The 12,333-nt window shown below is 39.6% G+C and overlaps 1 protein-coding gene across 16 annotated transcripts in view; it reads left to right on the top strand.

The window, feature by feature from the left end:
* Window positions 1-12,333, top strand: part of ptprfa (protein tyrosine phosphatase receptor type Fa) — a 358,380-nt gene that overhangs the window by 311,004 nt on the left and 35,043 nt on the right. For 13 of the 16 annotated variants that reach the window (XM_076874475.1, XM_076874473.1, XM_076874472.1 and 10 more), the window contains 2 exons: window positions 2,261-2,424; window positions 7,678-7,787. In XM_076874475.1, the coding sequence (XP_076730590.1) occupies window positions 2,261-2,424; window positions 7,678-7,787 (274 nt within the window). The remainder of the gene's footprint in view (window positions 1-2,260; window positions 2,425-7,677; window positions 7,788-12,333) is intronic. The other 3 variants (XM_076874474.1, XM_076874480.1, XM_076874483.1) reach the window with 1 other exon arrangement.

The raw sequence follows: 12,333 nt of genomic DNA, 5'->3' as shown, positions 1-12,333 counted from the left end.
ATGTTGCCGATGCGTATCCTTGCACTGAGCTTCTTGTGCCCCCCTGGCCTCAGGGTGGGTTTCATGACAACAAGCAGTACGGTCCCACATCAAGCACATCCAACACAGCAGCCTGTCTCTGCCTGTCTCACACCTCACTGTCTGTCCTCCTCTGTCCCCAACCCCATCCCCTCCACCTGCTGCCTTCCAGGAGCTGTTACAGATAACCAGTTGCCTTCACCTGCAGAGACCTGTTATCGTTTAAACCTCATTTACACTCCCACATGGAATCCTGCTTTACAATTGCTTAAAATCTTTAAATTGATGAATTGAATCAAAATGTTTTCACAGTTTAAAATATTTAAATTACATGAAGTTTTTTGGTAATGTGATGGATAGTCCTGTTACAGGTTTCACATTATTCCTCTGATCGATGGGGGACTGTACCACAAAATATTGTAAAGCTTCAACAAAAGCAATAAAAAGGCTTCATGCAGGTTACATGGATGCAATAAATGCAGGATTTTCTTTGGGTTTTTTCAGGAGCTTTTTCAGGAACTCTGTGCACCACGAAGATATTTTAGAGTTTTAACAAGAACCAGCAAGAATAAACAAAACTTATCCAAAAGAGTGCAAAACTGAGTTTCCATTAGCATATTGTTATGTTTGCCACACACTGGGAAACAGATCAGTTTGTATAGTGTTATTTTTTTCCTCAGTGAGACAACAAATGCCTCTTTGTGTTCTAATTATTGATGATTGTGTTTTCTGTTGTTGTTGTTGTTTTTTTTTTATTGTGATGGGGTAATCATATTAGTCATAGAAACTGAACTGGAATAGAAATAAACGTCACTGCACACATGGGGAACAAAGGTACCTTCATGCTATGAAGCACAAACCTCTATATCAGCCTACTGCCAATATACAAGACAGAGACATAAACTAGCCAGAATTTCTTTCCATTTAATTTCAACAAATAAGAAAACAGTAAAACGCTCACATCTAAGAATAAAATTAATTTTTATCTAAGTTGTTTTTGTGTTGACCCAGACTGTCTCCTGATATTGTATCGTAAAAACTAGATGAAACCTTTACCTCTAGGGAACTTTTTTTAAAACCACCCTGAGAGCCAGTAATTAGCTCTAAGAATATTCACAAGTTATTTCCATTCAATGGTTTTTACTGTCCCCTTATTTTCTTCCTAAAACATCGCACAACTACCAGCGGGACTGTTTGATAGATGTGTTGCATTGAAAAGGGACGCTGTGGTGTGAATACCTGAAATCCCCAAAAACTTGGCGAGCTGTGTGACAAGAACAAAATGCAATGATTTGCAAACCTCATAAATCCGGATTTTATTCATGGTGAAACACAGAAAACAGGAAGAGGAATGACGTCCCCTTCTTGTCTGATATAGGACTGTAGATGCTCCGGTCCATGATGCTCCAGAAAGGTCTGGACTGCACTTAAGCTAGTTCAACACTGGACTCCTCTAGTATGAAGTCATGCTGTTGTTTTAGGTGTTTGTTTTTTTAGGGATTTTTTCACCGTGTTTACTTCTTCGAAACTCTAAGATGCTCCTTTCATGCCCACTCATGTTACTCACTGTTTACCAGTTAACAAAATATTCCTCCAGCTGTTTCTTTTTAGTACCACTTACTTTTCCAGCCTTTTGTTGCCCGTCTCTCAACTTTTCTCAAAACATGTTTAAAATGAGCAAAAAGATTTCATGAAATAAAATGATGTTTAGACTTCTTTGTGAGGACAGAACATTGGGATCAACAGTCACTTGTTGCAGCGGTCCCCAACCTTTTTGGCGCTACGGACCCGTTTATGTCCGACAATATTTTCACAGACAGGCCTTTAAGGTGTCGCAGATAAATACAACGAAATAAAACCAGTACCGGTACCAAAAAAAAGAAGATTTATTCAAACGATATAAAACTAATGATAAAAACTGATTAAAACCCCTGAAAACCATGAATTTCACACCCGAGCCTCAACTCTCGCAGCCCGGTACCAAACGACTCACGGACCGGTACCAGTCTGTGGACCAGGGGTTGGGACCGCTGGCTTCAAAATCCCCGTCCTCATGAGTTTGAAGGCATTTTTGAGGCTCAAAATGTGGTTTTAGTGTCAGGATTAGGTTATGGTCAGGTTTTTCACTCGTTTTTGATGGTTAGGGTGAGCAGCTAGGGAAAGCGTTATGCCAATGAGATGTCCTCACTGAGATATGAAAACAAGTGTGTGTGTGAACTGACTGAATCCTTCTCGTTTGCAGCAGAGGACATTTGCAGCCAGCCCTTTCTCTGATCCCTTCACGGTGAAGATCAGTGGGGTTATTCGACAACCACAAGAAGACCCAGAGATGCTGTGGGTGATGGGTCCGGTGCTGGCAGTCATTCTGATTATCATTATAGTCATCGCTATTTTACTCTTCAAAAGGTGAGTATGACACACGCAACAGCGGACACAGCGAGGACACACACTGGTTATTTTTGGAGTGACGCCTCCAACAGATGCAGAAAACATTAATCGTTGATCACATCAGACTCATAAAAATACTGAAAACACTGTTTTTTACAAGCACATTTTAATTTCTGTTAACATTTTCCTTCACAGGGCCTTTACTGCTTTGACTTCAGTGAATATTCAAGTAAAGACAAAGGTTCCTGTTTTGTTAAAATGCTAAATTATTAAATTAATGTAGTGGATCTATCAGTGACTGAATATGATTTTAATCAGTTTTAGTACATACCCTAATTTGCAATAGTAGGAAGGAAGAATGTCTTTTTAAGAGGAAATGATCGCAGCAGAACCAGGCGTAGGAAACAGCAGCTTTATGGAACGTGTCAGGGTAAAACGAGCGCACAGAGATAGCAACAGAACCCAAACTATGGAAGACAAAGGACGAAATGTAATGATATGCAATACAGTAGAAAACTAATACTCAATACATGATGGGAAGTCCTCCATCGGGCTGAGCCTGTAGTGACATATCTAAGAGATTGTTCAAGATGACCTGATTCAGCCCTAATTTTTCTTTATTATCAAAAAGGAAAATTTTAAGTATGATCTTAAAAGTGAAAAGGGTGTTTGTCTCCTGAACTCAAACTGGATCCACAGGAAGGATATCTGAAGCTCTGTCTCCCATCCTACTTTAAAGGATTCTATGAACCACAAAGAAGCCTGCAGGCTGAGAGGGAAGGGCTTCACTGGGATAATATGAATATGAGGTTTTTAAGATTATATAGCACCAAGTCACAACAACAGTCACCTCAAGGTGCTTAATATTGCAACGTAAAGACCCTATAGTAATACAGAGACTGGTTAGGGTTAGGGTAAGCAGCTAGGGGCCCTCCATGAACAGTGGGAAGGAAAAACTTCCTTTTAACAGGAAGAAACCCCTGATAGGACCAGGCTCAGTGAGGGGCGGGGCCATCTGCTGCGCTGGTTGAAGCTGAGGGGAGGGAGACAGGACAAAAGACACACTGTGGAAGAGAGACAGAGGTTAATAATAACTCATAATTAAATGGTTTATAAACAAATGGTGAGAGAAGGAGAAACGCTCAGTGCATGATGGGAAGCCTGTGGAGGGTGAATTCAGGGTCACACGATCCAGCTTTAAGCTCTGTCAAAAAGCAAAGTAAATGAAGTAAATTAGTAAGACACCATTTCCTCTCCATCTTGTGAGTAATCTGCTTTAAAGTTGGTATTTGAGAGTGAGACCATGGTGTCACGTCACTGGGCGCTCTGATAGTTCAAGACTTTGAATGTGAGCAGAGGAGAAAAACTAGAAAGATCCATTTTTCTAGTTTTTCCTGAATCCTCTCACTGCAGCATTTTGGTGAAATAACAAAAAATGGAATACACTCACATCTAAATTACTTTTTCTAGTTACCGCTTTGTCATTTCAGTTAGCAGAGCAGTTTGTTCATATATATTTTTATAAACTTTATTTAAAAAAAAAACGTTTACATGTCAAACTATCAGATGTAAAAAAAAAAAAAAAATTACACTTTTATTCCCTGAAACTAAGTAACAGAAGCATCAGGATACAGATGATCCTTTTTTGTCATCTGTTGTGAGAGAAGCAACACTTTTGGTAAACCTTGGAGGCAGTACATGCTCATTGTGTTCCTCCTCATATCATCGAGCTGAGTCCACAGAGAGACCTGAAGCATTTTCTTCAGCACAACAGATGACAAGAAGATTTTATTAGAACTGAGTGCCAGGAAACGGTCAGAGTGGAAGATTTTCTAGAATAGAGACAGACATTTGTCTTGTTTGAGCCGGCCTGAAGGCAAAGGTCCTCCATGGCATATGGGAGGGAGGTGCTGCGAGCTACCTCGCGGCCCTGCTCTTCAAGCCTGACAGTTGGCTCGTGCTTCCTGTTCTTGGGTCAAACATCTGGAGTTACTGACTGGGCTGACGAGGGCCTCTATATGGCTGCTGCGCTGCTCAGAGGCACAATTTGTTTTGTCTTTTTCCTCATTCTTCCTTTTGCTGTAGTCCAACGTCAAACAAAATCCTTTGTTTTTCCAAGATCAATTTTTTTTAGTTAGGTAAAAAATACATACAAATATAAATATTGCCTGAGATTGTGAAGACGTGGTGACATTTTTAACTAATATTGACATATTCAGATATCTTAGAGTTACTAAGACTTTAAGTGCGTCTAATTAAGGGGTATTTTAGATTGTTGGGTGTGTTTTTACTGTAAGCCTCACATGATTCCATTTATTTTGAAAATCATGAAACTTGAATTAGGTCATTAGTCACAAGAAAAGTTTTCAACACAGTTAGCTTATGTATACCAATATCGACTCATGCATGCTAAACTGAAATATAAAGAGGCTGCTTGGTAGTTTCACTTACAAATTTTTTTGAGGGGAAAACTGATGCAAAAGTTGGAATTAATACCAACCATAGAAATGGATAGCCATGGGTTTATGACCCAGAAGTGACCAGAAGGTGCAGTGTTGTTATTAGCTTAGCCAGGAGGCTAGGTTAGCATGCTGCATTCATAAACTATACAGGTCCAATTCACAGCCATCGGCTAATTCATTCCAAATAAAAGAAAAAGACAGGATTTGTCTCACCAGCAGCACAAATACTGCAGATAGATGGACTGAGACGAAGCCTAGCAGCTACACCCTGCTGCGTCACCTTCCACCTATCAATAAACGCAGCCAACCCCTCATGTAGACTTTATGCTTTAACAAAATAAAAAACACAAATTCATCCACCACACGGCTGCTATGAAGAGGGGAAGTTTTTTGTAAACATGTTTATTTCTGCTGTAAGCTTCGACACTTTCACTCGGGAGTCTGTGACTCTTGGCTGGCTTTTAGAGCCAGTCTCCAATGACCATTAGAAGAACTTTGGTTTTTGGCCCTTTCAGCACTGTGGGTTGATGTTTAGAGGAGACGGCTGCTTCATCACGTTCCACAGACTGTGAAACCAGCCTTCCATTCAGGTTACAGTAATTTGTTCCAGGTTGCTCTGTGGAGATCATTAGAAATATTAAAAACACTCTCTCTTTGTTCATGAACTACATCAGATTTTATTAGAAAATGAGATCAGGTCAAAGATGAGATGAAGGAGTAGTTTGTGAGGTGAAGCAATGAACTCTGTCAGGTCCTCTGACGACTTGTAAATGAATCCTCTCTGTTTCTTCCTCCTTGCTAACTGTCTGCCTACTTTCTGTGGATGCAGCAAACAAGAAAGGTTAGTGCTCCTGTCTGTTTCCACCCTCCCACCCTCCAACCTCTCCTGCCTGCCCTTGCACATCGTGCATGCTGTGTAAACATGCTTTGTGGGTCAGACGTGTCTACATTTGCTGACAGTGATGATTTGAAGTGACAGATACTTGTTTCTGTTACACGTTCAAATCACAGTCCCACGTCAGTGTCTGTGAGCTGTCTTCTTTTTGTTTGGTTTTCAGGCATATCGGCTTCAATTGACAGCCCCTCTAAGCATGTGTGTCTTCAGTGTCAGCGTGTGAGACTACATTTTAGCATGTTTGTCTCTTTGTGCGTCTGTTTTCTGCTCTTCAGCTCTGTGTCGAGTGTCGAGTTCACAAATCCGGCTGATCTTTCCCTCCAGAATAATTCTCCCTTCATGCTTTATTCACCTCTCAGCCCCTCACACACCTGCAGAAGCAGCCTTCAAAACAAATTGTAGACATGGAAAAATCGAATCCTGATATCACCAAGAGGCAATAACTGACATCACAATGGCACTTCACTCTCCTGTTTGTGTTACCTGCAAAAATCATGCTGAATACACACCTGTGAATATATGTGTCACGTATGCGTGGGCTGATTGATGATGTATGGGCTCCATTTACTTTCCACAGTCCCTAATTCAAAATGTATAAAATATATATAATATCCGTTTATCAAGAGATGTTTTTAAATATAAGGACGTTCTGTTTCAAGGTGAAACACTCAGGTTTGCCTGCACTTCAACCCTAATGTAGTTATTACATTTAAGGAATGCAAATTAACGGTTCATTTAAAGGGGCTATAGCTGTTTGAGCTGAGCAGATGAATTTTAGTGTCATATTTCTGTTTTAAAGGAGTCATTTGCATTTCTCATTGTCTGTGTAGCAGCCGTGCAATGCAGTCTCGTATCGCCACATTTCCAGAGAGGGGGTGTTGAGTTGCCCACTCTTTATTTGCATAAAGTTTGGGTTGAGGCTACTTTATGCAAATCAGGTGTGTCTGAAAATCTTTGAAACAGGCAGCTGATGATCTTAAATCAGTGTTTGAAAAGTAAATGGAGAAAGCTTCTACTGTGCAGTTCAGTAGCATACTGTAAATATTAGGTCATACTTACACGTTTAATATTCCCAAGTACAACAGATACTTCACTAATGATAAAGCCCTGTTAAATAAATACCAACATGAGCCACTAACATTTGAACTGATTTCACTCATTTTGTTTGGAAAACTGTGTCATCAGAGAAGGGTCTGGATGTGACTCATCTGGATGTCTAAGGAGTTTAGAAGTGCTGAGAAATAAAAGATGCCCTTTCAACCAAATTGAGCTATAACAGGATGTATTTTTCTGGCTCGCCACCTTTCGCTTTTTAATCAATTCTTAATGTTCTTTTGATGCTTGGTATGGCGCCTTCAGCGTCGTCTTTGAGCGTCGTCTTTCAGTGGGTTTTAGCTGAAATTCTGTGCAACCCTGGAATCAGGAACCAAGACTGGACACATTGTTACCCATCGACAGATTTTATTCACGTATCCAGTCCAGGGTCAAGTGACTGAGTAAACTTTAGGTTGCTGGTCTGTTTCAGGAATTATATTGTTACTGATTTTAAGTCTGTGTTTATTGTTTAGTAGAAACTTTTCTTGGGCCATAAAATAAAATTTAAAACAAATACATTAAAATTCCTATAAAATTGAAAAGTCAGAGCAAACCAGCTCAATATTGCAAATAGGAGGACACTGCTTGCAGCCAAAGTTTTAGTCCTCAGACATTCTACAACGCTTTTCATCATCTATAAAGTATGCTCAAATTACGTGTAATCCTTATTGTTTTTTGCACAGTAGCTTGTTGCAGATTCTTTTTTCCCAGTATTTTCCAGAAAATAAAGTTTAGAAATTTGCTCATTCGGAGTCATTAATACCCATTTGGCCTGTTGGTACATTATGTAACGTTAAATTGGTTTTGCTTTTTCTCCAGGAAACGAACGTCTCCAGCCAAGGATGAGCACATGGCAGGAGTGAAGGACTCGCTGCTGGCCCACTCGTCAGATCCTGTGGAGATGAGGAGACTCAACTATCAGACACAAGGCATGGACACACAAACACATGCACATGCAAACATTCAGCCCCATAAACAGACTTTTACTGAGGTCTAAATTTTTACCAGTTGCATCCAGTTTCTGTTTCTAAAGGTGCTGAGAAATTATCACTGAAGGATTGTGTTACTGAATCCATTGACACCCAGAAATATAATGAAGGATCCTGTTTTTGAGGTGACAGGTGACAACTAACTGTCAGATTCAGTTTCTCAAGTATCAGTGTCACCTCAGTCATTTTTGGATGAGACTTACACGGTTTTAAAACTTGTGTTTTAGTGTCTGTGCAAGAACATGAAACAACTGCTTTAGAAAATATCTTCATTCATATTTGGCACTTTGTCTCCATGTTGTTGTTCTTTTCACGTCAGAAGTGATATTTTCATGAGAGGGTGGAGTCCTAAGTTAGCAAGTTTAGCAACGTGATTTTAGAGATTTTTTTTTTTAGTTCAGTTTAATTTCATCAGTTAAGTTTTACTTACATAGAGCCAAATCACAACAACAGTTGTCTTAAGGCGCTTCATATTTTAGGTAAAGACACAATCCCAACAATCAGACGACCCCCTATGAACAAGCCCTTAGCGACTGTGGGAGGGAAAAGTCTCTTTTAACAGGAAGAAACCTCGGGCAGAACCAGGCTCAGGCTGGTTGGGGGTGAAATTTTAAGAATGCCTTGCTCAGACACAGACTGACTGACTTTGCATTCATTCCAGTAATGAATGCAACGTAACAAATAAATCACATTTCTTGGACAGTCAGTTAATCTAACCATTTTGTTTATCACATACTTTAATTAAAAATGTGCCATCACCACACACACTGTCAGGAGGGCCATATATTAGCATGAATTTAAACATCTAGTGCTAATTATTGATGCAAAACTGAAAAACTGACTCCCACTCATGTTTGTCACAGTGATTTCATTCACTGCCTCCTATTCCCTTACTCCGTTACTTTGAAAACGTGGCGTTAAAACAAAGTGTGTGTGAGACATCATACTTCTGCATTTTGTTAACTTCATTATCGTGCTGTTAAAGCCTGGGTGGCATATTGTTTCTGGGGCAGCCATGTCTCCTAATGCATGTTTTTGGAGGCAGGAAGTCCGTCTATAACTAAACAGTTTTCAGCTGGCTTAGTCTGATGTTTATTTCTGAGAAAAATGTCTGATTTCCATCCATAATTTTCATGTGAAAAAGCATGTAAACACTCTAAGGTTGTGTGCATCGGGACATAATAAAACCAAATCACCTGGTCTGTACCAGGTTCTAAAATTAGATAAGTACTCTGCTGGTCAAAAGTTTCAGAAAACCCCACTTTTTCCTGTTTTTATTGAAAATTATGCCATTTATTGTCTCATTGCACTTTGAAATGAAAGTATAGTACAAATAAACAATTGGAAGCAAGAAATCTTGGAATCAATTTATAGACTGTGGTGGGGCGTGGTCTGCGATGCCGTGCAGGGAGGGCGGACGCACCTGCTCAGCATCCGTAATCACACCCGCCGAGTTAAAACACAGGGACTCAGGTGTGTGTGGTGTTGTTTCGTGGTGAGAAGTGTAAATAAAATGGCTCTGAATGTTGATCTGTGGTCCCGCCGTGCCTTATTCTCACCACATAGACCAAAATGTATTCTCCGCTTTGACTCATCACAGTCGCCTCCTTTGGCTGATAACAGCTGAACACACTTGTGTCATTCTTTCTACAATAGAAATCAAAGTTGTTCCCATATCTGTTGCAGAGGTTCCCATAAATGTGTGCTTTTATTTTAATCCAGAACACCTGCAGAAATCAGTAACACCACCTTTCGAGGCTTGATCAGCCTCCTGCAGAACAGCTTTAAAGTGTTCACCCGTTTTGTGTTCCCTGAAAAAAGGACTTTTTGTATGATTGTGAAATACACACTATTTTTCATTTTGCTGTAACCTTTTAACCTCTGGCGGTTCATCTCTTACCTTTTGTACCGTTTCATTGGACTTGAACAACTTGAATTGCAGTAAAACTGGAAAAATGTTCAAGCTTTTCACTGGCAGTGTATAACATGTGATGTTTTAAACACATCATTACTAATTCGTCAGAGACAAATCTCTTCTATCTAATTTGAGAGCGTCTGTCCAACAGCTACAGGAAGCCTTGGATGAAAATGGCCCACAGAAGAAAGGGAATAATAACAAGAGCACCAGCAAATCTGTTAGGAGAAAAGAAAATAACCAAGATGTCAAAGCCCAGACCTCAACCTGAATGAAGTATAAAATCTTCAGAAAGCTTTGCCTTGGCTTAGTTTTTGTTGAATAAGAATGATGCTAAATTTGTAAGTTATGGCCTGATGCATGAAACCTTAGATTTTCTTTCCGTATGATTGTGCAATCAAAGACTAAATTTACCATGAAAGCAATTAGAGTGAGATATTTCTATTCAGATGTTCAAAAGGGAAATCGAATGTCTTCACATCCAGTGATCGTTGAGCTGTCCATTCACCCTGACCTCCTAGCGAGGACTTTGTCCCAGTAACTTAGTAACCCTTTATTCCCATAAGAATTACTTATAAACAATTAGTTTTCATATTTTTAGTCTGCATGCATACTGTAGCTCTGTTTTTCTGTTTTATCGTCTCTTTGTGTCCTCATTCATTCTCCCATCTGACTGTTTAACTGATTTTTAGCTTTGTTTTTCATCTGTTCTACGCCTCCCAGCATCTTCTCTTATCCTTTTCTCCCACCTGTCTTTCAGTGGGAAGTTTTAAGCATAAAGTATGTCATTGTTTTTTTGTCCACGTTCTTCTCTCTTGAGATGGGTGGCATTTACCTGTGGTGGCAGCAGCAGGAGGGATTTTGGCAGATGTTGTTTACTCGAGCATAAATTCATCAGCTCACTTGACAACCTCTGCACGCTGGGTGGCCTCGACGTTACTCATAACAAAACACTGGAAAAAATGACAGATGATATCATGATAATGAAGTCAAACTGTGATCTCTTTTTTTTTTCAATAAAATGGAAACGCTCCACAACTTTTAGTTGTCAGTTCGGGTGACCGGGGCCATTTTACTTTTGTAGAATTTCCAGGTTCATATCAGGTAACAGAATTAAACTATGAAAATCTTCATTTCCCTCTTTAATATAATGTGTATACAACACATGATAATGTTAAAAAAACAAAAAACAAGTAATGATATAAATTTATTTAAACTTCACACAGCTTTTTCATTTTATTTTCTACTTCCATCATGGACTTCCTTATATCACTCTACAGACAAGGCCATCAGGTGAACTAAATCAATAAAATACAAATGCTGCCACAGAGATAATCTGCAGTTTTTGGGTTGGAGTCCAAACTACTGACTCGTGCTGTATAATCATTGTTTTTTCTCTAGAGGTTTCTCCAGTTTAAATATTTGTCATTTAGTTCCATTTATGTCTGTCTAGCAGGGCAGTAAGCCTCATGTGCACCTTCTAAATGAATTGCAGTGGAATTAATGGACGATTTGATCCAGTATGAGTCACTGGGTGTTGTCCCTCAGTAGTTTTCAATTTGTTAACCAATCAGAAGAACGTAGGGTTTCTGAAACGGGAACAGGGTTTGAAGAGACAGGAGCTAAAGCAGGTTAAAGAACCCAATGCAGACAATGTAGGCAGACTGATTTAACAGAAGGCCACTCAACGAAGCTGACGCAGAGTTTAAAGACAATATAATCCAAACAAGCTCACGAGATCACAGAAGGAAATGCATGAAAGACTGAGGCAAAGATAGAACTATATATACACATGGAGTGATTAAGGGATTGGAGACAGTTGGGACAGAGGTGCAGACGATCAAAACAGTGAGACGGGGAAAGTACAAATAAACACAAAGCAGTACAACAGGAGCTAACTCGGTGGATGACCGCGATACACAAGCTGTGCTGAACAAAGGCAACTGTGAGGAAACTAAACTCAAATAACAGAGAACAGTAACTAAACACTAGCTACAATTCAAACACAACAAGAGATACACAAGGGTGCAAAAAGTTCACAACTTTAAAGAAATAAACAAAAAGTTACAATGAAACCAAACAGGAAACACAGAAACAACTCAAAGCTTCAAAGAATACATAAACAAACATGATACACAAGGGATGATAACGTAGTAACTACTAAACATGAATGAATGCAAAACACAAGGAGACACAAAACTGACTCTGCAGAAGCCACAGATTTAAAAAGTGTTATAATAGTTTTATCAATGAAGGGAAATCATTCACACAGGAATACACTAACACAAAAGACCAACAACGCTTTGTGTGCTTAAAGACTATGTTCGTTAATAAATGCAAGTCTGGTCATGATCTCGAACTCTGAGCATGTTACTACTTCAGCTTGAGCTAATTATTTTTGCCCTGCTTGTGAAACAATCAGGGCTGAAGGCGCACTCAGACACGAGCTGGTACTCACTGCTTCTGCTGTTTTTTAATTTGCTCCCTTCTGAGATAATGGCGGCCAAACTCGTTGTAACTTCCCACCAAGGCTCATTCTGGGACATCTGTGGCAACCGAAGAAAGCGCAGA

This window comes from Maylandia zebra, linkage group LG15 (genome assembly GCF_041146795.1).
Source record: "Maylandia zebra isolate NMK-2024a linkage group LG15, Mzebra_GT3a, whole genome shotgun sequence".
In the NCBI taxonomy this organism is placed as follows: domain Eukaryota; kingdom Metazoa; phylum Chordata; class Actinopteri; order Cichliformes; family Cichlidae; genus Maylandia; species Maylandia zebra.
Note: the sequence above shows the minus strand (reverse complement) of the source record. Positions and strands in the feature narration are given on the sequence as shown.